This window comes from Procambarus clarkii, chromosome 43 (genome assembly GCF_040958095.1).
Source record: "Procambarus clarkii isolate CNS0578487 chromosome 43, FALCON_Pclarkii_2.0, whole genome shotgun sequence".
NCBI lineage: Eukaryota > Metazoa > Arthropoda > Malacostraca > Decapoda > Cambaridae > Procambarus > Procambarus clarkii.
The window spans coordinates 22,612,328-22,637,928 of NC_091192.1; the positions used below are offsets into that span (position 1 = coordinate 22,612,328).

The following is a 25,601-nucleotide window of genomic DNA, read 5'->3' on the forward strand; positions in this document are numbered from 1 at the left end:
ATATATATATATATATATATATATATATATATATATGTATAGTTTTTATGCAGGGGTTCCTCGAGATATGGAAATTATTTCAAAGGGTTTGACAAAGGAAAAAGATTGAAAAACTGAGTTATAGAGCATACAGATACCAGAAGATGGCAGTCTGGATCCACAGGTACCAATAGCTAGCAGGCGGAGCCCAAGAGCCTGATCACGAGTCTCTTAGACATTGAGAAGCAACCATTGATAGGTAATGGAATTACTTAATTTTAGTCAGACATTTCCACACACATTCATAGATACATTCATACAAAATAAATTCATAAAACATACCTTCGGAAACACAGGTATACATATAAAATATATTTATATACATAATAACCGCCACAACATATTATCCGAGAAATAATTGTAAATAATTAAACAAATTAATATTATTAATTTAACTCGTAATGAAGATCATCAAGGATCACTTAATTAACGACTGAATTAAAAAAAAACATATTAAAACATTCTGGTAATGGACGTTCTACGTAACAATTAGTGTACAATCACCTCGCGTTTTTGACCTAATTGGCCAATCCGTTAGAAATGCGACGCATTTGTTATATTGAAAGTACTTTAATATTGATATTGTAGGACATGCACAGTCAATCATTTGCCAGACTTGACGGAATGGTGGTAGGTTGTCACAGGTGAGGAGATGGTGGTAGGTTGTCACTGGTGTGGAGATGGTGGTAGGTTGTCACTGGTGTGGAGATGGTGGTAGGTTGTCACAGGTGAGGAGATGGTGGTAGGTGTAGTTGCTTACAAGACGCAGGTGGAGGTGTGCCGTAACGATCATTGGAGGTCATTAGTAATCTTTAGTCTCATATAACCTGCTTGATATCACCCGGTATGATATCCAGCAGTTGTTTTAACTGATAGCACACACACACACACACACATACACACATGCACACGCACACGCACATATATGTCGATGAACTCGCTTGGATAGTGTTCAGTAGGAAGGGTGATTTATGTGTGTGTGTGTGTGTGTGTGTGTGTGTGTGTGTGTGTGTGTGTGTGTGTGTGTGTGTGTGTGTGTGTGTGTGTGTGTGTGTGTTCAGGCAAGAGGTGAATGATAACGAGTCAGCTGGTGACGTTGATCAAACAATTTCCTTCCATGTGTGTGTGTTTTCCAAGCCGGATATCCGGATTCCGGATATCCGGATTCCCAAACGAGGCGTTTTTTCCCCCAGAACGAGCAATATTTTCAACCCCTCCCCCATACATATCTCTACTGCTATACAAAAATATACATTACTCATTTGGTATTAAAACTCTTTAAATATTACTATTATTAAATAATTCTTCAAGCGGCATAAAATAATATATTTATCTACCCAGAGTCCTCGAAGAAATATCTAAGTTACCCATCAATTGATGATTTGTTACTTAAGCAGGGGTAACATTTACTGTTACTTTTACTAGTAAAGACGCTGCTGTTCCTAAGCTCCCTTTGTTACTGCTTTTCCCTTTGGTTCTCCTTTTCCCTCTCCTGCTGCCATTGTAATTAATTAAGAAGACAAAGCCCGACTATGGCTCGCCTAGGAAAAAAAATTCTGTGTTATTTTTCATGCAGGGAAATTCCCCTATCACACCTCGCTGCCTGACGCACGTCCGCTGCCACTATCCAAGTATTCCGGAAATAAGTCGTACCGCACAATGCTATGCTTTTAAAATAATGGACTGGAGTGATGCAAGGATAGTTTGGTTCATTGTGTGGAGGGGTGAGGTCACGCCGCCTGCACGTCACTACACAGCAATCATAAAATGTCTTTGATAGAGCGTCTTCATGCCTAAGAAGCTATCAATGGTAGTTACTTTTACCTGATGATTACCTTATCTTTCCCCTTCCTATTACCGGATTTGCATTTCACTTGATAATCACTTTAACTTACCATACGAATCACCTGAAGATTATTTACCTTACCTATTACTTGATAATTACATATCAACTGATAATTACATATCACCTAATAATTACCATACCTATCACCTGATAACTACCTATCACTTGATATGTACCAATTACCTATCACCTAACTTTTTGGGCACTTATTTACTGCTAGGAGAACAGCGGCATCAGGTGTAAGGAAAGACGTCCCTATAAACGCCTTGCCCAACACGGGAATCAAACCCGGGACCATCTGGCTGTGAACCTTTCAGGACACCTTGAGGGCAAGAAGGACGAAAGTGCTCAACCACGTGTGTGTGTGTGTGTGTGTGTGTGTGTGTGTGTGTGTGTGTGTGTGTGTGTGTGTGCGTGTGTGTGTGTGTGTGTGTGTGTGTGTGTGTGTGTGTGTGTGTGTGTGCGTGCGTGTGTGTGTGTGGGGCGCCGATGGAGCCCATTACCTGCTAAAAAACTTGTCATCTCTAATTATCGCTAATTGCACTTAACTCAAGTCGTGGGTTAGGTGGGAGCTTGAAACAGGCGGACGGCATCTTATATGAAGCGGAGACAGACCACTTAAGGATCCCCCCCGCCCCCTCCCCTAACGATACATCCTAAAAATATAAATAATCTTTTCAGTTGTGACAAAGATTATAGAGACGGGTCTAGGGGGGCATTACGAACTGAGTCAGATCAAGTAACTGACGATGACACAGAAATGGGTGGTATACTAAATCAATATTTTGTGTGTATTCACAAGAGAAAACACTTAACATCTTCTTGAGGTTATCTTGAGATGATTTCGGGGCTTTTTAGTGTCCCCGCGGCCCGGTCCTAGACCAGGCCTCCACCCCCAGGAAGCAGCCCGTGACAGCTGACTTTGTGTCTTCAGCTGAACAAATCTACGTTGGTAGTGGAGAGGAAAGGAGAACTAGTCCAGTGGTTGTCAGAGTGAAAACTATTAAACAAATTAAACAAATATAAACAGAATTAAGCAAAACAAGCCCCCCCCCCAGGGGACCAGAAATGTGCTTAAACAAAATAATAGGAAGTCGAGTTGAATGACTCCTTGTCTGGAATATCTAATATATCATTAAAATCGAGCAGAATACCAGAGTCGTGGAAGGCTGCCAACGTAGTATCGATTTTTTGTTCAAACTAGACGCAGATTGCGTCGAGCTGTCGGTCAATTAGCTTAACGTCTATTGTGGCAAAGACTGATTAGATAGGTAGAGGCTCGTGGTATTGTGGAAGCTATCTTAAACAATCAGGAGGGAAGAAGAGAAACAATCAGAAGGGAAGAAGAGAAACAATCAGAAGGGAAGAAGAGAAACAATCAAGAAGAAGGGAAACAATCAGGAAGAAGGGAAACAATCAAGAAGATAAACAATCAGGAAGAAGGGAAACCATCGGGAGGAAAGAAGAGAGACAATCATGAGGGAAGAAGAGAAACAATCGGAGGGAAGAAGAGAAACAATCAGAAGGGAAGAAGAGAAACAATTAAGAAGAAGGGAAACAATCAGCAAGAAGGGAAACAATCAAGAAGATAAACAATCAGGAAGAAGGGAAACAATCGGGAGGGAAGAAGAGAAACAATCATGAAGGAAGAAGAGAAACAATCAATCTGGTGCCCCCCCCCCCTGGTGCTGGCGGGCCCCTAGGCCCATGACCTACTTAACCTATTGGGTAATCCGGCTCTGATAACCTGACTACCCTCCGTCCCTATGGTGGGTTGATAGCGTGAGGGAACAAGGATGGAGAGTGAAGGAGGATGCTACAGACAGCTTCAAAGCAGCGTGGAGCTACTTTGAAGCTGTCTATAGCATCTGTCTTTCTGTAGCTGTCTGTCAGTAACGCTTGTGATGTATTCAGCGTGTGTTAAGTCAGTCCCTCTTGACCACTGTGGTCTGGTTCAGCCCTCGACAACTACTCCACAATAAAGAGAGGGAGATACACTTAAAATTTAGATACAGTGAAAGATAAGATATCAGGAGGAAGCGGCCTCTAGGGACTCCAAACTTAACTTTATCAACAACATAAACTTGACCAAAGTATCAATGTTGTATACTTGTTTTTAAGGATTTGTCATTATCTGTGAACATTTGTCCGGATTTTCATAGCATTTAAGTCGATGCATTTTGTATTTTAACATATATTTTAGAGTATAAAGACAAAACTGTGAATTTATTAAATAGTGGTAGTGATAATAGGATTACTGTTTTAACATACATTTATATATATATTTGTGTAGTAGGATTTGTGTTTTAACACACATTCTGTACATATAAACATCTACAATGTTTGAGAGGGTGAGCTCCTTCTCGTGGACCTCAATAATCTCCTCTTAGTTGGTTGAACTTGTTCATTACTCCTACACTGAAGAAGTGATTCCTGTCATTCCTTTAACTCATCTGAGTTTCTCATTTACATCGGTGTCATATCTCGTCTTACACCAGTTCAGGCTAAACATTCTGTTTTTGCCCACTGTGTCAGTGACTCTTTATATCTTATATGACTTAATCATGTCTGTAACATGGGCATCAGGGTGAAAAAAACTCTGCTCATTTGTTTCCGCCATGGCCGGGGATGGAACCCGTCCCTAGGATTACGACTCCCAAGTGCTGTCCACTCAGCCACAGGCCCCAGTGTGTGTTTACTAGTTGTGTTTACTAGTTGTGTTTTTGCGGGGGTTGAGCTTTGCTCTTTCGGCCCGCCTCTCAACTGTCAATCAACTGTTTACTAACTACTTTTTTTTTCCCCACACCACACACACACACACACACACACCTCAGGAAGCAGCCCGTGACAGCTGACTAACTCCCAGGTACCTATTTACTGCTAGGTAACAGGGGCACTTAGGGTGAAAGAAACTTTGCCCATTTGTTTCTGCCTCGTGCGGGAATCGAACCCGCGCCACAGAATTACGAGCCCTGCGCGCTATCCACCAGGCTACGAGGCCCCTATAGGTGTGTGTGTGTGTGTGTGTGTGTGTGTGTGTGTGTGTGTGTGTGTGTGTGTGTGTGTGTGTGTGTGTGTTTGGAACCCTGGTGTACTTCAGCCTGGAAACTGACCAATTTGTTGAGGGTTATGGAACATTTCCTCATAACAGTTTTTATAGCATGTGGAGGTTAAGAGGGGTTGAGAGAGGAAGGAAGAGAGAGAGGGTCAAAAGGGGAAGGTTGAGATGGAAGGGGTTAAGAAGTTGAGAGAGGGAAGGGACTCCAAACAAGTTCCCGAGTCTATTGGGTGTCAGTAGCAGAGTGGCTGGTGGATCGACCTAGTTATCACTCAAAACGTACATCAAGCACATCTTGCAGTCCAGGCCACGATGAGAGAGAGAGAGAGAGAGAGAGAGAGAGAGAGAGAGAGAGAGAGAGAGAGAGAGAGAGAGAGAGAGAGAGAGAGAGAGAGAGAGAGAGAGAGACCGTATTCCTCAGTAGAGGGTCGAGGTTTTCTTCAACTGGTGCGAGCTGGCAACTTGACGGCTGGAACCAAAACACAGGAAGCTCCAATCTTTCCAGGCAGTGATGGCCGGGACGCGGCGCTGAGCGGACCGAGAGAGAAAGAGAGAGAGAGAGAGTGAGAGAGTGAGTGAGTGAGTGCGTGCGGGGGCAGACCTCTCCACGCAACAAGTCGCACTCCAGCCCTCACCAAGAGTGCCTCTCTGCCCTCCTTGACTCACACTCCTGGAATGCCAAACACACTGACTCATGCCGCTGGACTGAGAATTATGGATTATAGATAGACGAGGATAAATCATTTTAATAGAGCGAGCGTGTGTGTGTGTGGAAGTGTTATGTTGATTGACGGTAGGTGTGACAGGCGCCCCTCAGAGTGACCCCCCACTCATCGTCCAATCATAAGAGTGCGATCCACTCAAGGTGATGAACAGCTTGGAGTACCCATGAGCAAGGAGGTGTGCCACTCGCTGGTGCTGTGTAGGAAGTAGTGCCACTCTCGCCGGATGGAAACGACGGCACTCTGGAGGTAGTGAAGGCACTGGAAGTGACGTAACACCGCCCTACCACTTGTGATATTAGTTAACTGTTACCGACAGTGACCTGAATGGGGGAGGTGGAGTGATACGTGTATACTGTGATACGTGTTCGCGCTGGAACACCCGCGAGTTAAGTGACAGCTTGAGTAGGGGGGGGGGGAGACATGAAGCTGCTGCTCAACCCAGTGATTGTTGACAGGAAGTTTTGAGCAGTGTGAGGACGCGACGGTTCAGCGTCAGCAAGCTCAGAGCAGTGTGAGGACGCGACGGTTCTGCGTCAGGAAGCTCAGAGTAGTGTGAGGACGCGACAATTCTGTGCCAGGAAGCTCAGAGCAGTGTGAGGACGCAACGGTTCTGCGTCAGGAAGCTCAGAGTAGTGTGAGGACGCCTCGATGCCGTGACTGGGAAGCCCGGGAAACATCGCGTTACGCGACCTTTCGAAATTTGTCAAATTTTCTTGTATAACTTGAGAGATGATGACATCACCAGACGGGCCGGAATGTTAGATCTGTCCCGAGTGTCAAGGTGCCTAGCATGTCAGGGCAAAGCTCCCGTGTGGCACTAGTCACACTGACTGTGTCGAGGCCTCGTGGCTTGACTCTGTGCGAAGACTGGACAGCTGAACAGTCAAAATAACTATTGAATAGGGCAAAGTGGAGTGGAATCAAATTCGCTAAAATGACGGAGGCAATGACGCTAATGTTGACAGCGTTGGTGATGGCCACGAGCAGGACTTTGGCACAGGCCTCGTCCCTCTACACCGTGGCACCCACTAGTGCCAGCGAGACTCAGGCTAATGCCACCTTCAAGGCAGCGTCTCCGTGGTGCCACTGGAGGGCGCCGGAGGTCTTAGAGTGCCGCGTCCGAATTCTGGACGACACTTTCGGGCCCCAGGTGCTCAAGGGTCAGTGGGAGAGTGCCACCCGGGACATGGAAGAGGAGGTGGTGCCAGGGGACGAGCGGCTGTGGCACGGCACTGGTGACCCTCGACACATCCGCGTCCTGATGGTGGAGTGTAACCAGGCACTCTACTTCCAGAGTCACCTTGCACCTCGTACCTTCCAGGTGGGTATATGTCTCTCTTTACCCCTCACACACACACACACACACACACACACACACACACACACACCACCTTGCACCTCGTACCTTCCAGGTGGGTATGTCTCTCTTTACCCCTCACTCACACACACACACACACACACACACACACACACACACACACACACACACACACACACACCAAATAAAGAAAAAGAGACGGAAGATAGAGCTAAACCTCAACCACAACAAACTCAATTAGGTGAGTGCCACTCACTAAGTACAACACATAATCACAAAGAGACGTAAACAATCTCTGACCGACCACTGTACACCACTCACCTAGTTGTGCTTGCAAGGGGGGTTGAGCTTCGGCTCTTAGGTCCCGCCTCTCAACAGTCAGTCAACCGGTGTACGGATTCCTAAGCTAACCGACCACTCCCCCCCCCCCCTGTGTTCCCCTCCTCAAATATTATATGGTTTCAAAATCATAGTTTCTGACCCTCCAAATATTTATTGTATCACCCCTTCAACAACCCAGATAATTAAACCAAGAAAAATATACCATAAAAAAACGAAAAACCACGATTATGTGTATGTATAAACACGCTTAAAAATAATACATAGCAATGAATAACTATAACTGCCATTGTGTATATAAGAATATAATCGTATACATTAATTATATATATAAGTAATACGAAGGTAATTACCTTGATTATAAATGAATGGCTGACAGCCAATTACCCCCAACCACTTTAGAGTTGATGGCTGGCAGCAAAGTGTAAGAATTCTGATAATTCTGTCAAGAAATCTTTGCGCATGTCAGATAGATATGATTGACGGCCGTGACCAGTGTAACTTAAAGGACACGAGGTTGATAGGAGAGGGTCGTTAGGGAGGGTTGTTAGGGAGGAGGTGGTGGGGGGGGGGGGGGGGCTGACGGCTTGGTGGGGGTTGGGTGAGGGGGGGGGTAGTTGGTTACGCAAGCTTCAAGGTTATGGAAATATGCGAGATGACTTGACCACTGAGGAATATAAAAATAATAGCACGATAGCGAGGGACAGTGAGAGATAGCGAAGGGCGGTGAGAGAGAGCGAAGGACAGTGAGAGATAGCGAGGGACAGTGAGAGATAGTGAGGGGCGGTGAGAGATAGCGAAGGACAGTGAGAGATAGCAAAGGGCTGTGAGAGATAGCGAAGGACAGTGAGAGATAGCGAAGGACAGTGAGAGATAGCGAAGGACAGTGAGAGATAGCGAAGGACAGTGAGAAATATTGAGGGACAACGTTGGAGATAGTGAGAGACAGCGAGGGACAGGGAGAAAGATAGCGAAGGATAGTGACGGGGGGGGGGGGTGACAGATAGATGCAGCTAGAGAGATAACGAGGGACAGCAAGGGATAAACAGGGGACCGAGTGACAGCGAGAGACGGGCGTGGTTACTTGTAACTTTCTGCGTCTGTCACCTCTCATTACCGTCACGCTATGTAGTTACGGCTACGACCTGTCACACACACTCATGGTCACGGCGCCTGTCATTGTCAGTCACACTCACAAAGCGATACACTCACACTCATACAACTCAGTCACTCATACAGTCACTCAAACAACTATACAGTCACACTCAAACAACGCTGGGCATAACACCATACTGTATCTCTATCACTGTAACCAGGTGGCTCTTGTATCAACGCGACCCCTTGCTTCCTGTATCATTTTCTCCCTGTATCACTGTATTCTTGAATTGCCGCCACTCTCTCTTTCGAAAATCAATCTCCATAAATGACTAAACTAATTAAAGGGAACAGATGAAATAATGACGTTTAGAGAGAGAGAGAGAAAGAGAGAGTGTAGAAAAGATAAGGCAGGCTGGTGATTAGGGCAAGGTGGTGATTAGGGCAGGCTGGTGATTAGGGCAGGCTGGTGATTAGGGCAGGCTGGTGATTAGGCCTGTTTTATGGAAAACAATGTTGATTAATCTTTAGCAATCTTAGTAATACGACTTCATTTATGCAAGCCTACTGCATCTACGCCTTCAGCCGCCTCACTTTACATGTTATATTCTCTCTCTCTCTCTCTCTCTCTCTCTCTCTCTCTCTCTCTCTCTCTCTCTCTCTCTCTCTCTCTCTCTCTCTCTCTCTCTCTCTCTCTCTCGCACTCCAGAGAGGGAGAGAACGTCAACAAATGTTAATGAAGATTTCCTGGAACTGTGGAATGCTTGCATGAGACGGGGAAGGGGGCGGGAGAGTAGGAGAAAACGGGAGGTAGATGGCGAGAGAGAGAGAGAGAGAGAGAGAGAGAGAGAGAGAGAGAGAGAGAGAGAGAGAGAGAGAGAGAGAGAGAGAGAGAGAGAGAGAGAGAGAGAGAGAGATGACGAAGTAAAAAATCCAGTGTGTGTAGAGAGAGAACAGGTGCGTGAGAAACCAGCTTGTGATTATATAAGATGAGATGAAGGCCAGGTAGGTGGCTCCCCCCCCCCAACCTCCCCTCCTGTGGTTGAGGCTAGCGGAGGTTAACAGCATCTCCAGCATCCCCTCATCTCACGGCATCACCAATTCCAATCACTTCAGGTCGCATGATGCTGCTCCTCCTCTTTCCCCCACCCACCTGAGGCTAGCACCCACCCTGCCACCCACCACACCATGATCTGCAGCCTCACCAAGTCACTTGTCTGTTTAACGCCACCGAGTGAATGCGCTCAATCTCGGTGCTCTGTGCTCATTATAGAGCTTCCTGTACTTGACTCTTGAGATTCGAGTTACAGCATCCTGTGTTGTAGAGCGGGCGCCTCCCCTCACACAAGCGGCTCGAACCGTCGGCAAGAAATATGTTGTGCAAGAGAGTGACAAGAAGAAAATCCGGAATGGGGGAGAAAACTTGATTATTGCTCGGTTACAATAGGTGGGGCTGAAACGCATCTCACGACCCATTTTCTGGACCTTTGTGTAACTCAAGAGAAGTCTGGAGAAGCAGGGCAGGTTATGTGCCTTGTTCTGTATTCCCCATGCCAGACTAGCTGTCAACTTGTCCCAAGAATTGGCACTGCCGGCGGCACTCAGAGGTAACGGAACAAGCCGCGTCGTATGCGTTAATCAACAGTCGTTAGGGAGTCGTCCAACAAGTCTGATGTTTGTCTCAACAGGAAGAGACAAGACAGCGCGAAGCATGAGGTTCATCGGCGTTTGGACACAGAAATCACCTCAGCGTAAGCGGCAAGCAGCAGCTGCCTGAGGATCTAGATCTTGGACTCTACAGGTAACTGTGTTGTCACGGCTGTTGTCACGGCTCTTGTCACGGCTGTTGTCACGGCTGTTGTCACGGCTCTTGCCACGGCTCTTGCCACGGCTGTTGTCACGGCTGTTGTCACGGCTGTTGTCACGGCTGTTGTCACGGCTGTTGTCACGGCTGTTGTCACGGCTCTTGTCACGGCTCTTGTCACGACTGTTGTCCCACAGTGTCCTAGACTCCCTCCACTACCACCTCCCACCCCTGAAGCCAACTGAAGCAGCCGACTATCGCTGTGTGCGACGGTCTATATTTAAAATATACCACTACTGGTAAAAAAAATATATTAATGAACATTTATAGGACGGAAGTGAGAGCCAATCAGAGCTAACTTAGTTGACTCACCTCTAAGAGCAACCGCCATGCTGATTGTATCAATCATCGGACAGCAATCGTCAAGGTGAGAGATGCCTTGATGGTAACTGAATTGCCTTGATGGAAACTGAATTGATGGACTGAATTGAGTGATCAATTCAGTCCACACCTGAATTCAGTCCATGAATTGAATGATCACTCGCCTGATCATATGATCATACATACTCCCTTTGATGATTATAATTTGTCTTTATGTTTGTTTGAAAGGAAAAAACTTCATGAATATTTATCGTTTCATATTACAATGCTGGCACTGTCTTTGTAAACGAATACATTTAATTCGTGTTAAATGATCCACCCATCTCCCATTCTTACCAGCACAAACATCACCATTTTACACAACAGGACGCCACCCCAGCACCACCGCACCCCATCCCCAGCACCACCGCACCCCATCCCCAGCACCACCCCACCCCATCCCCAGCACCACCCCACCCCATCCCCAGCACCACCCCACCCATCCCCAGCACCACCCCACCCCATCCCCAGCACCACCCCACCCATCCCCAGCACCACCCCACCCATCCCCAGCACCACCCCACCCATCCCCAGCACCACCCAGCACCACCCCACCCATTTCTAACACCCCCCGCACCCATTCCCAGTCCACCCAAGACCACTTCACACAAAATTAAAAAGAACAAATGCTTTGCAAGAATACTGGTGGCTGAGGTAACAGTATATAGCTATGAGGAGAGGCTCATGGAACTAGATCTCACACCTCTAGATAGAAGAAACAGAGGTGATATGTAAGTGGTACATAAGAACATAAGAACAAAGGTAACTGCAGAAGGCCTATTGGCCCATACGAGGCAGCTCCTATTCTATAACCACCCAATCCCACTCATATACTTGTCCAACCCGTGCTTGAAACAATCGAGGGACCCCACCTCCACAATGTTACGCGGCAATTGGTTCCACAAATCAACAACCCTGTTACTGAACCAGTATTTACCCAAGTCTTTCCTAAATCTAAACTTATCCAATTTATATCCATTGTTTCGTGTTCTGTCCTGTGTTGATACTTTTAATACCCTATTAATATCCCCCCGGTTATGTCCATTCATCCACTTGTAAACCTCTATCAAGTCACCCCTAACTCTTCGCCTTTCCAGTGAATGCAACTTAAGCTTTGCTAATCTTTCTTCATATGAAAGATTTCTAATTTGGGGAATTAACTTAGTCATCCTACGCTGGACACGTTCAAGTGAATTTATATCCATTCTATAATATGGCGACCAAAACTGAACTGCATAATCTAAATGGGGCCTAACTAGAGCAAGATATAGCTTGAGAACCACACCAGGTGGTGATAGGTAAGTACCCATCACCTACTACCACCCCACCCATCACCCCCGTCACCCTCGCCAGCCCTGGCAGCGTGACTCACCAACGAGCATGATCTTAGCAATTAGAGAGTGAGTAGCCCGCTTGTCAGGAATGAGGTGAACTTGATATAATTACTGTAATGAAGTATAATGACCCGCCCTCACTATCAGGGGGCAAGACCTTAAGAAACACGTATTGATTTTCCTGGTGAGACCCCTGAATCGTCACCATTATAGTGATGTAGTGGTGGTTGGGCAGTAATATTAGGTAGATGGTGGAGGAGGTGGGTTTGAGGGCAGGTGGGGGTGGGTGAGGAGTAGTTTGTGAGGGGAGGGGGGTATAATGGTTAAGGGGGATATTAAAGGGGGGGTTGGAGTACATAGGGGTGGATGTGGGGGGGCGTAGGGAGGATGAAATGGGGGAGAGAGAGCTGGAGAGAGAGAGAGAGAGAGAGAGAGAGAGAGAGAGAGAGAGAGAGAGAGAGAGAGAGAGAGAGAGAGAGAGAGAGAGAGAGAGAGAGAGAGAGGTATGGAGGTAAAGAGATCTTTCATTAAAAAAATGGGTCAAATAACACGGGTGGAGGGTGGGGTGTGTGGGGGTGGGGGGGGGGAGGTTGTAAGATGACTAGGTAAGAAATAGGGTTGATGAGGAAGGGGGGGGGGAGGAGGAACTTTTAATGAAGGGGTCGTGTTATGAGAATGGAGGTAGTCGCCTTGCGTAGGGAAGAGGGGAAGGGGAGGGGGGGGGAAGAGGGGGGGGGGGGGAGGGGGGAGGTGATCATATTCCAGACTGGAAGTTTGACGTTAGATTGGTTTAGTTTTATTACTGGAGTGGGGGGGGGAGGGGGGGGGGTAAGGGTCTCTCTCTACAAGGAGAAGGTTTTATAAGCTATAGTTTCAACGACGTAAGGGGGGGGAGGGGGGTTGTTATGTCACTATCTTGAGATGATTTCGGGGCTTTAGTGTCCCCGCGGCCCGGTCCTCGACCAGGCCTCCACTTCCCAGGAAGTAGCCCGTGACAGCTGACTAACACCCAGGTACCTATTTTACTGCTAGGTAACAGGGACATAGGGTGAAGGAAACTCTGCCCATTGTTTCTCGCCGGCGCCCGGGATCGAACCCGGGACCACAGGATCACAAGTCCAGCGTGCTGTCCGCTCGGCTCCCTCCCACTAGGGGGTAGTCTAGTCACAGAAAAGAGAGGGATAAGTTACGTCATTGGTACGGTGTAGTTATGTCAGTAAGGGAAAGAGGTATATTCTCGCCATGAAGGAGTAATTAAGTAGTTATGCCACCGGTGGTTTTCTCCTGTTATGGAATGCTATATAATTACATCACAGGCCAAGAGTTCTTAACATTGTTAGGGTTTCAGCCCCCCCCCCCCCCATTACCCAACATTTCCGGCACTGTAAGAACATAAGAACATAAGAACAAAGGTAACTGCAGAAGGCCTATTGGCCCATACGAGGCAGCTCCTATTCTATAACCACCCAATCCCACTCATATACTTGTCCAACCCGCGCTTGAAACAATCGAGGGACACCACCTCCACCACGTTACGCGGCAATTGGTTCCACAAATCATAATCATTAAATCATTAATAATCAAATCACAAATCATTAAATCTGTAAGCACAGATTTAAGATTTGACAACATTGTCTTCTGTTATTATCCTGAGATGCAATTTCATGAACGGTCCGAGTTACAGAGTCTGGAGACAGCCCAAAGTTCGAGTGGCTGGGAAAAAAATTGACTAAATGAGTCAACTTTTATAAGACAACTTTTCAAAGAAATTATGAACAAGGTCACTATTGGGAGGTCACTGCTGGGTAAGTCACTGTTGATGGTGACTGTTGACAGGTCACTGCTGAAAGGTCAATGCTCAGAGGTCGCTTAAAACCTCCCTTTACTGGCAAAAACCTCTCCCCCTCCCCCTGCACACACACACTGAACACCCCTGCAACCTCCACAATCCCTCCCCCCCCCCCACCACATTCCCCGAACACCCCCCTCCCCTAGTCCCAAGACCCACATGAGCAGGTCACCGGTACAAGTGAACCAACATCATCACCACCACCAAGACCAGTCCCTCCGCTGTATCGAGCCATGAGAGCCACCAGCAGCAGTAGCAGCAGCAGCAGCAGCAGCACCCACACCAAGAACAGCCACACCAAGAACAGCCACACCAAGAACAGCCACACCAAGAACACCCACACCAAGAACAGCCACACCAAGAACAGCCACACCAAGAACAGCCACACCAAGAACAGCCACACCAAGAACAGCCACACCAAGAACACCCACACCAAGAACAGCCACACCAAGAACAGCCACACCAAGAACAGCCACACCAAGAACAGCCACACCAGCAGCAGTCCTTGAAGGCAGCGGGCTAGCTGCCACTGTCCAGAAAAGAAAATATAGCCCAGTTGGGATTATAGACAAAATATACATACAGATACAATGGCCCGCCTTCCTCCCCCGCCCCCCTGCCCCCACTCTTCAACGCTCCTGCCCCCCCCCTCCTCATCACCCACACACCCCCAACACTCCTCCCCAACCCCCCCCATCACCCACACACTCCTCCCAAATCCGGTCCCAACACTGTTAACTTCTCTTCGTACACAAAGGCTTCCTACGCTACAAAACAGCCCACCCACCACTACGAAAAGATCTTTTGTCATAAAAAGGTATAAAATAGCTGCCGTCGGTTTATAAACCCCGATGGATGACTACCGGAGGTTTAAAACTCGAAGGATTGGCCGACCGGTGATTTCTAAACCTCCCATGATTGGTTGAGGGCTGTTTATACTACCGCAACAATGGCTGGCAATGGTTTATATGGTTGTACGAGGAGACTGGACAGCCTTCACTTGTCTGTTGTTGACACTGTTTATCACTGTTGTATAGCCGTTGTGGGAGATAAATGACAGGCTGTTTGATGTGATTCACTCGCTGCTGCTGTTCCTATCATCATATTCTTGCAATAACTACTACGTCTTCCACTGTTTCTACCAACATTACCACCACTACTACTACCATAACATCACACGGCTTGAAAATGGTCCACTAGGGACGTCGTCGTCGCTTCTCCCTTTTCTGAGTTGTGGTTTTTGGTCACCACTACCCGTCACTACTCCACTAAACCAAGGGCTAGAGAAGAGCACCGCCGATAAATTAATACTTCCTCTTCCTAGGAAAACTTCGTAGCGTCAGCTCGGCAAGTTTTGTGTCATTATTTTCTCAGGTTTTGAAATATTCAACGAAAAAATGTATATTTTATTCCAGGATTTTCAATAATGGTAAACGAACTCTGCCGAAGGATACAAGATATATTTTTTGTTGAGACGGAGATAATAAGTGTATTTATATTGGATGAAGTGTATTCTGCACTTAGATTAGAGCACTTCTGGAGAGTATGACTTACTATGCTGTTGTAGTTTGCACACACACACACACTCCATACACAGTTTCAAGTGTAGATATGATAGAGCCCAGTAAGCTCAGGAATCTGTACACCTGTTGATTGACGGTTGAGAGGCGGGACCAAAGAGCCAGAGCTCAACCCCCGCAAACACAACTAGGTGAGTACAACTAGGTGAGTACACACACACACACATTTACATATATTGTAAACATGGTAACTTTCCCCACGTAATAGTTTTAAGAGACGAGTCCAGGAGCTAAGATCTTCCGATCTTAGCTCATGGACCCACACCCTCTTAGCTCACCCACACGCAAGACCACCCAACTAAATCTGCCTCGGTACAACCCACCTTCCTGAGCCAAACTTCCCACCCCGAGTCTAATCCACAATCCAACCTCTTGTCCCAAGAGATAAAACCTCTGGAAAGACACACCTTCCTCCAGAATGAAAGCGCACCCATCAGTTTCAACAGCTTGCCTGGTACCCTCCAGCCATCTTAAGTCCCGGACTCACAGGCTCCTTCACAGCTCAGTCCCCAGTCAATCCCATTAGTCCTAAGTCCATAGCCAGCTCGACAAGGGGGTCTCTGTTTAACATTTTTTATTGCTATCATCGTCCGGTTATTTTTGTACGTTTCCTATTCGCAGAAAGAGGAGGAGGAGGGGCAGGAAGCAGAGGAGACTGTGTCTGTCTGTCTGTCTGTCTGTCTGTCTGTCTGTCTGTCTGTCTGTCTGTCTGTCTGTCTGTCTGTCTGTCTCATCCTGGAACGCAGCCAAGATATTGGTTTGGCCGGTAAAGTTATTTTTCTCTCGAAGTTAAGAGGGGACAATTGGGTTTTGGCGACCGAGTAGTCAGGACGGGTTGAAGAGGGTAAAGAGAGAGAGAGAGAGAGAGAGAGAGAGAGAGAGAGAGAGAAAGAGAGAGAGAGAGAGAGAGAGAGAGAGAGAGAGAGAGAGAGAGAGAGAGAGAGAGAGAGAGAGAGAGAGAGAGAGAGAGAGAGAGAGAGAGAGAGAGAGAGAGAGAGAGAGAGAGAGAAAGAGAGAGAGAGAGAAAGAGAGAGAGAGAGAGAGAGAGAGAGAGAGAGAGAGAGAGAGAGAGAGAGAGAGAGAGAGAGAGAGAGAAAGAGAGAGAGAGAGAAAGAGAGAGAGAGAGAGAGAGAGAGAGAGAGAGAGAGAGAGAGAGAGAGAGAGAGAGAGAGAGAGAGAGAGAGAGAGAGATGCTGTACCTGTATTCCCCTTAACTCTTCTTGCGAGGGTCGAGCTTCAGCGCCTGTTCCATATCTGGAGTTAGCCTCACAGTTGATCCTCCGTGTACTGAGTCCACTGTCACCACCTCCTTCTGCATGTAGATTACCTGGACATAATGGACATTTGCTGAACCCATCTTTGTGCAGACGATGAGCCACAATAACGTGGCTGAAGATATGATGACCAAATCACACATCAGTAGACAGAGAAACGACAACGTTTCGGTCCGTCCAGGACCATTATCAAGACACCCGACTTGATAATGGTCCCGGACGGACCGAAACGTCGTCGCCTCTTCATCTTCTGGCGGGTAGTTCGGTCATCCCATCTGTGGGTTTAGAGGTAGAGCTAAATGTATCAGAATAATCCATAGTATGGAAGACTTCCAAACACCAAGAAGAGAGTAGTCTTCATTTTATGGATGACGTATCGCCTGGGAGGTCGTCGTCTAACCCTTGAGAGAGAGAGAGAGAGATACGCCGGCTAGAGCTTACTAAGGCGCCGGACGGGGGGCATGGGTCGAGGTCTGGCCGACTCTCTTCGCTGCTCAACAACTGGAGATCGATATACACCCGACTCACAAATTTGGAAATAAAAGAAATGACGATGCTGTCAGTCCTGGACCATTGTCAAGTTGTGTACTGGTCCACGATGGACCGAAACGTGGTCACTTCCTTTATTTTCTGATGAATGGGTTGGGTGTGTGTAGTTTTCAGCCGCGTTTTTGTGACCTAAGGTCTTCGTTATCAGTGCTGGTGGCGAGGGCCTGTGCACTGTCGTCCAGAATGGTAAGTGGTCTGGTCCAACAGCTTTCGTTTCTGTTAGTACCTCTAGTTGCTCTATTACCTCCTGTGGTGTGTTACTGTCTCTTGAGTCCTCACCTGTACGACTTGGAGCTGTGTCGGCTCACTCCTCACAATGTTCATTGGAGGCTCGAACTCTGATCCTTCCAGATTTCCTTTCCATGTTAATATTCTCGCTCTCTCTCTTATGTATTCTAATCACCTTGTCATTCACCGCATATTTTCTTTCTACTAGTTCTATAGAGCATTATCGATTGTTTCTTAAGACATTGTTCAATGTCATTATCAAAATATTTTCATCAACTTACTATTTTCTGAATCTATTAGTTCCAAGAATTATTTCGCCTGTTTCCATTCTTTTCTGTCTTGTGTCCTCTGTAAATTTTCCAGTACCTCCGTTTATATATTTTTTCATCTTTGCATCGTCTGTAAAATTGCCATATCTCTTTATCCCCCTTGTAGTCGTTTGCATCTCTTCATAGCCTCTGTGCATCTGAGTGACTCCATCATCTCTTGGATAGTCTACCCACTAAATTATTTATCCAACTTTACCTTTCCTAAAATCTCTATTTACAGCAAATAATAATCAAAAAGGAATCTGCGAAGTCAGTTTTACTGTAGCAGCGGGAAGCCCAAGAACCCGCGCTTGAACGAAGCTTCCTCCCACAGACTGGAACTCAGAGACATCAGCCGTATAAACAAACAATGAAGTAAGCGGCTGGAAAGACACGCAAGTCGGCTCTAATACCCGCTGCGGCTGCTCTTCGGGGAAAATGAGAGCAGAAAACGGAGAGAACATCATCAATAATTGCGTCCAGGTGCACTCTTGCAGGAGTCCAGCGCCCGCGTGAAGGGGAAGCGAACTGGCAAGAGACTCAACTCCGCCTCACGAAAGATGGGCGCGAACGACTAAGGCAGAGAATACGAAGCCGTCGAAGCAGACGGGAAAATGGGCTCAGGCTTCACACCACAGGAAGCAAGCATAGAAGAGGCCATAGGAGGCAAGATAACAGATAACCTCCTCCAAAACTGAACTGGCGTTATGGTTTAGTACAACTGAACCAGAGGACGAAAGAGGCACTTGAACCCGAAGCTGCGAAGTCGACTCCCTCACGGAGCAAGGCGGGGGCATGAAGAGACCTATTAACAAAATTAACACACTTCTCACCTGAGGACTGTACACACATCAAAGCAACCTCCTTATATTCAAAGGACCGAACTCCAGTTAAAGAATTGCCAGTCCCTCAGAAAAAAACAGATTATTGCTTAACAGCCACGGCAAAATGGGGGGTCGGATACTCTACCCAGGAAGCATTAGAATCTCCCAAGAACCAAAAAAGGAGGATTCAGTTCAGAAGCAAGATTCGAGTCTCATAGTAAGGGCCTCACATGACCTGAAAAACCTTTGCTGCACTTTTAGCGTAGTAAATGTAAGGGGGTGACATTTATTACTTGGGAGGGGAGGGAACTATCAAGAGAAAGCGCCAAGCCATTAGACTATATAACACTTTTTTATTATTATTTTCTACCACAGACGTGGCCACACATTTACAATGCTAACCAGCATATATACATTTCCTTCTGTCCTCCATGGACAGGGTTAGAGAAGTGTTAAACATATAGTTCAAGGGTTTATTGAACAATCAACCACAGAGGGTGATTCGGTGCTTTTAAAATGCTAAGCTAACCTACATACGTAAATACATAGCTACACAGATTTACGTATGCCCTACATAAAGTGTTCGATGTGTCTTTTAGATTGTGTCATTAATGTGCATTTACAAAGGTGAAATGTAATTCTGATCAGCTTCCGTATATACTTTATACACATACATATACGAGGGGTCAGGATAAGGATTTAGGATGGGACGGGGGGGGGGTGATTCGAGTCTCTTCCCACTTCTATTCATATTCCAGTATTCTAGTAGATCTATATTCTAGTACTATTCTGACGTACAGTGCAATTTCCTGAAGGATTCCCTTTGCATATGCGGCTGATGTTGTGCTGTTCGTGTGTGTCTACCATGATAGGCTTTGGGTTATGTCTATATGGAGTGTCACCTGTTGATTGACGGTTGAGAGGCGGGACCAAAGAGCCAGAGCTCAGCCCCCGGCAAGCACAACTAGGTGAGTACACACACCTAGGCAGCAGCAGCAGCAACAACAACAACAACAGTGACAATGTAGAGCATGATAGAGTCATTCACCAAAGCTAATCAATGACAGCACGAACTATACACAATCTCCCCGTGACTCTGTTATGAGACGTGGGAGAGAGAGAGAGGGAGAGAGAAGGAGAGAGAGAGAGAGAGGGAGGGAGAGTTAAGGAGAGAGGGAAGGAAGGAGTGAGGGAGGGGGGAAAGCATTAACAATCAATAGTTCTTCACCCCTCCATCACAGAGCTTCAGCCACAGAGCCCCGGCCACAGAGCCTCGACCACAGAGCCTCGACCACAGAGCCTCGACCACAGAGCCTCGACCCCAGAGCCTCGGCCACAGAGCCCCGGCCACAGAGCCTCGACCACAGAGCCCCGGCCACAGAGCCTCGACCACAGAGCCTCGACCACAGAGCCTCGACCACAGAGCCCCGGCCACAGAGCCTCGACCACAGAGCCTCGACCACAGAGCCCCGGCCACAGAGCCTCGACCACAGAGCCTCGACCACAGAGCCCCGGCCACAGAGCCTCGACCACAGAGCCTCGACCACAGAGCCCCGGCCACAGAGCCTCTCCCTTGACTCCCCGCTGAAGCGTGAAGCAGAGCAGCCCAACTGATGGGGTTTCATAAGCAGTAAAGAAGCGCTCGATGACTGGGAGGACGAGGAGGAGGACGAGGAGGAGGACGAGGAGGAGGACGAGGAGGAGGACGAGGAGGAGGAGGACGAGGAGGAGGAGGACGAGGACGAGGAGGAGAAGAAGAGAATATACACAGGAAATACAGGTGCCATACACCCCACCCTACCCCTCGAGACGCAGAACATCCACAACAAACCCCACATAGCTATGCAGAGTGACGCCGATAAGATGGTTATTAAAATTGAACACCAGTAAGTGTAATGCGATCAGAATCGGAGCAGGAGACCCGCAGGTCAGTGGGGCAATGAAAGCGGAACTAACTCCACCAATTGGATGTTGTTTCAGATTTAGCTACTCAGAACGAAGTGTCCATGTAGCACGGGCTATGGCGAGCCCGTAATCCATCAATTGGATGTCGTGAGCGGCATAAGCGGAAACGATGAACATCAGGACAACCTTCAGACACTTTGTGAAAACGAGTCATTCGGAATTCTTTACACCAACCTACGTTAGACCAATCGTTGGAGTATGCAGCCCCTACGAGGCGTTCCCACCTCAAGAAGCACAAAAGAAAACTTTAAAATTTACAAATGTTTGCAACGAGGCTTGTTCCAGAAGTATGTGGGAGGAGGGCAGTAATGTAGACCACACGTCCTAGCGACACGTAGAAAGGAGAAGAGAGAGAGAGAGAGAGAGAGAGAGAGAGAGAGAGAGAGAGAGAGAGAGAGAGAGAGAGAGAGAGAGAGAGAGAGAGAGAGAGGAAACATGTTCTGGACATATATAATGGTGAATTTGGCAAGTGTAAAAGCAGGAACTGTTTACCTTGAACTCTCAATGGACCAAGAGGACATTGATTGAAGCTACTGTTTCCACAGAGCCCCGGCCACAGAGCAATAGAGTTCCAGCCACAGAGCCCCGGCCACAGAGCCCCGGCCACAGAGCCCCAGCCACAGAGCCCCGGCCACAGAGCCCCGGCCACAGAGTCCCGGCCACAGAGCCCCAGCCACAGAGCCCCGGCCACAGAGCCTCAGTCACTGCATTTGTATGGTATTTACAACTAATAAATACACGTAGTAAATATACACAAACGTGGGGTTGATATCACACAGAACCTGTCCCCAGAGGCCCACATCAAAAAGATATCATCAGCGGCATATGCTAGATTGGCCAACATAGAACTGCGTTTAGATACTTGTGTAAGGAATCGTTCAGGACCTTGTATGCTACTTATGTCAGACCAATCCTGGAGTATGCAGCTCTATCCTCGAGTCCAAACCTAGTTAAACACAAGACAAAGTTAGGAAAGATTCAGAGGTATGCCACCAGACTAGTCCCAGAACTGAGAGGTATGAGCTACGAGGAAAGGCTACGGGAGCTAAACCTCACGTCCCCGGATGACAGAAGAGTAAGAGGAGACATGATAACCACCTACGAAATTCTCAGGGAAATTGACAGGGTGGACAAAAACAAACTCTTTAGCATGGGTGGAACACGAACAAGGGGACACAGGTGGAAACTTAGTACCCAGATGAGCCACAGAGACGTTAGAAAGAATTTATTCAGTGTCAAAGTAGTTATCAGGTGGAATGCATTAGGCAGTGATGTGGTGGAGGCTGACTCCATACACAGTTTCAAATGTAGATATGATAGAGCCCAATAGGCTCAGGAACCTGTACACCAGTTGATTGACAGTTGAGAGGCGGGACCAAAGAGCCAGATCTCAGCCCGTGCAAGCACAAATAGGTGATTACACACATACACACACACACACACACACATACACACACACACACACACACACACACACACACACACACACACACACACACACACACACACACACACACACACACACACACACACACACACACACACCCACACACCTAGGGGGCCTCGTAGCCTGGTGGATAGCGCGCAGGACTCGTAATTCTGTGGCGCGGGTTCGATTCCCGCACGAGGCAGAAACAAATGGGCAAAGTTTCTTTCACCCTAAGTGCCCCTGTTACCTAGCAGTAAATAGGTACCTGGGAGTTAGTCAGCTGTCACGGGCTGCTTCCTGGGGTGTGTGTGTGTGGTGTGAAAAAAAAAAAAAAATAGTTAGTAAACAGTTGATTGACAGTTGAGAGGCGGGCCGAAAGAGCAAAGCTCAACCCCCGCAAAAACACAACTAGTAAACACACCCATACACACACACACACACACACACACACACACACACACACACACACACACACACACACACACACACACACACACACACACACACACACACACACACACACGACATAAAAGCCGAGCCACCATTCCACTATTGGCCCTTGAGAGGCGCCTGCGAATTCCAGCTGTCAAGTTTATGTCTTATCGATTATTGAACGCAAACCAGAACTAACAAAACCAACTTACTAAATAAAAACACAAGAGCGTTTTTTTGTTTTGTTTTTTTAGCTATGAATACTCGTTTTTCCTCCCTTTTTTTACCTGGTAGAAAATACATAATGTAAATCTGATTTAACTAGATCATCTGTAAAGGTATATGTGCTTGCTGGGCGAGCTCAATCTCTTGGTTCCCGGCTTAGAGTCGCTGGACGCCTATTGTCATGGCTACCAACTCTCTTGTCACTTATGAGAGCCTCTCTCAGGCCTCTATATGTGGTGGGCCGCCATTAGCTTCTCTCTGAGCAGGTTTTTTTCCCAGGTACTCTCTACACCTAGTCTGAAGACGTGCTGGCTTACGGCTCTATTGTTAATCAGAGCCTCTAGTATGATACCTCGTCTTCTCCTACCAGCCCTAACACCAGAGGCTCCAGGGAAGAGTTGTAATACCAGACGTAACTAGGAATGGTTGTTAACCAGGTGTTACAACCATTCCCAGGCGCCTCTGGTGTTGTGGTTGGTGTTCCAACCATTCCCAGGCTCCTCTTGTGCTACGGTCTATGTTACAGAGCCATTCAGAGATCTTTTTTTCCAATATGTTTCCTGGCAGTTGTCTCCCTTGCGAGCTATTCCTGTCCCTCTAGCTTCCTCTCGCATCTGTTAAGCCTTTAGTAGCCATTTGTCCACCTCTACTGGCCGCCTGGCCGCGTCCTCTTGTAGTGCCGTCGAGTCATATTTGATTCTTATCTTTTTAATCAGTTTGGTTTAGTCTAAGAATATTATGATGACCTGTCCTCCTTCCTTGTGGTATGTGGCCATTTTGTTTATATAAGGAGAACTCGTGCTTCAAATCCTGGGACCTTGTGGGACCTTGTGGGACCTAGTGGGACCTTGTGGGACCTTGTGGGACCTTGTGGGACCTTGTGGGACCTTGTGGGACCTAGTGGGACCTAGTGGGACCTTGTGGGACCTTTTTGGGACCTTGTAGGACCTTGTGGGACCTTGTGGGACCTAGTGGGACCTAGTGGGACCTAGTGGGACGTTGTGGGACCTTGTGGGGCCTCGTGGGACCTTGTGGGACCTAGTGGGACCTTGTGGGACCTTGTGGGACCTTGTGGGACCTAGTGGGACCTAGTGGGACCTTGTGGGACCTAGTGGGACCTTGTGGGACCTAGTGGGACCTAGTGGGACCTAGTGGGACCTAGTGGGACCTTGTGGGACCTAGTGGGACCTAGTGGGACGTTGTGGGACCTTGTGGGACGTTGTGGGACCTTGTGGGACGTTGTGGGACCTTGTGGGACTTAGTGGGACCTTGTGGGACCTTGTGGGGAGTTGAATTTCGGGCACTTTGGTCCTGTCTATCAACTCTCTTAAACAGGTATATATTATTTGATACTGTATATGGAGTGTGCGTGCGAGTGTGTTGGTGTATTAGAACTCTAACTGATGTATGTGAACGCGGATGTGATGACTGTCGCGGAGGGAGCCGGTCGGCCGAGCGGACAGCACGCTGGACTTGTGATCCTGTGGTCCTGGGTTCGATCCCAGGCGCCGGCGAGAAACAATGGGCAGAGTTTCTTTCACCCTATGCCCCTGTTACCTAGCAGTAAAATAGGTACCTGGGTGTTAGTCAGCTGTCACGGGCTGCTTCCTGGGGGGGTGGAGGCCTGATCGAGGAGCGGGCCGGGACACTAAAAAAAAGCCCCGAAATCATCTCAAGATAACTCAAGATAACACCTGGCACAGATGCAAGTCGAATGACGGGTTGGATAAGACGAACCTTACAAACAAGAGATGCCAGACCCGTGATGACACTTTAAGACACCAGAAAACTCTCTAGGATGGAATATTGATGTATAATAATATTTCATCGTTTAGCTGTTCGCCCCTGTTTACCCAGCAGTAATTAGGTACCTTATCTCTTTTCTCTCTATCCTCCGTTCAAAGCTGGGGATATTGCTGACCTGGAGAACGTGCAAAGACGAACTCTTACTGCTTGAATTCATTTATAAAACATCTAACATTATTAGGACCACTTACAAATTGTGAAATCTGTATTCTTTAAAAGCACAGGTGGAAGAAATACATAAACTACACTTGGAATACTTTCCATGGCCTGGTTCCAAATCTGTACACGGAAATGCCTCCACATGAGACCAGACAGCATGACAAGAAGTGCAAATTAGCCCCCGTTGAAAAGCAAAGGTGCAATAGGTACCCTGAGAGAGCACTCTATCAACATCAAGGGCCCAAGACTTTTCAACACTCTCTTCACATAACGTAAGGAGCCATAATTGGCTGACCTTTCGCGAAAGTTAAGTTCTCAAAAGAGAACTTAATATCTTCAAAGTATTCCTGATCAACCGGGATGTTATTCATACGGCAGGATGCGAGCAGCTGCGTCTAACAGCCTGGTTGACCAGACCACTAAACAGCAAGCCTGGTTGCAGAGATCGGGCCGCGGGGACGTTGATCCTCGGGATCTACTAGAGGAAACAGCCAGGTAAAGGTATCAACAGCTGGAGGTGTAATTGATGTCCATGACAGCTGGAACAAGCTGTCATATACTAATGTTGATGTAGGCTGAGATCCGCGACGAATATTGGCGTCCCTTCACTTCCCTTCCAATCCTTTCCCATGCCACCTTTTCCTTGCCCTTTTCCCCTCTCCCTATGACCCCTCTACCCTCCCATTCCTCTCTACGGTCATTATAACCCCATTGTATGTCATCTCTCCCATTTTCCTCGTTGTTAACATCCTCTCTCTCTCTCTCTCTCTCTCTCTCTCTCTCTCTCTCTCTCTCTCTCTCTCTCTCTCTCTCTCTCTCCCCCCCCCCCTCTCTCTCTCTCTCTCTCTCTCTCTCTCTCTCTCTCTCTCTCTCTCTCTCTCTCTCTCTCTCTCTCTCTCTCCCTCTCTCTCTCTCTCTCTCTCTCTCTCTCTCTCTCTCTCTCTCCCTCCCCTGCAGTCTACCTGACAATCCCTTGCAACAAAGTTCCACAAAAC

At 47.4% G+C, this 25,601-nt stretch overlaps 1 protein-coding gene across 2 annotated transcripts in view; it reads left to right on the forward strand.

Moving 5' to 3' along the window:
* Window positions 1-5,450: 5,450 nt before the first annotated feature.
* Window positions 5,451-25,601, forward strand: part of LOC123760644 (toll-like receptor Tollo) — a 55,806-nt gene continuing 35,655 nt past the window's right edge. The window contains exon 1 of one of the 2 annotated variants that reach the window (XM_045746392.2): window positions 5,451-6,989. In XM_045746392.2, coding sequence (XP_045602348.2) covers window positions 6,603-6,989 — 387 coding nt within the window. In that variant the 5' untranslated portion in view covers window positions 5,451-6,602. Of the gene's footprint in view, window positions 6,990-7,064; window positions 7,081-25,601 lie in introns of those variants that run through there. The other variant, XM_069300104.1, reaches the window with a different exon arrangement.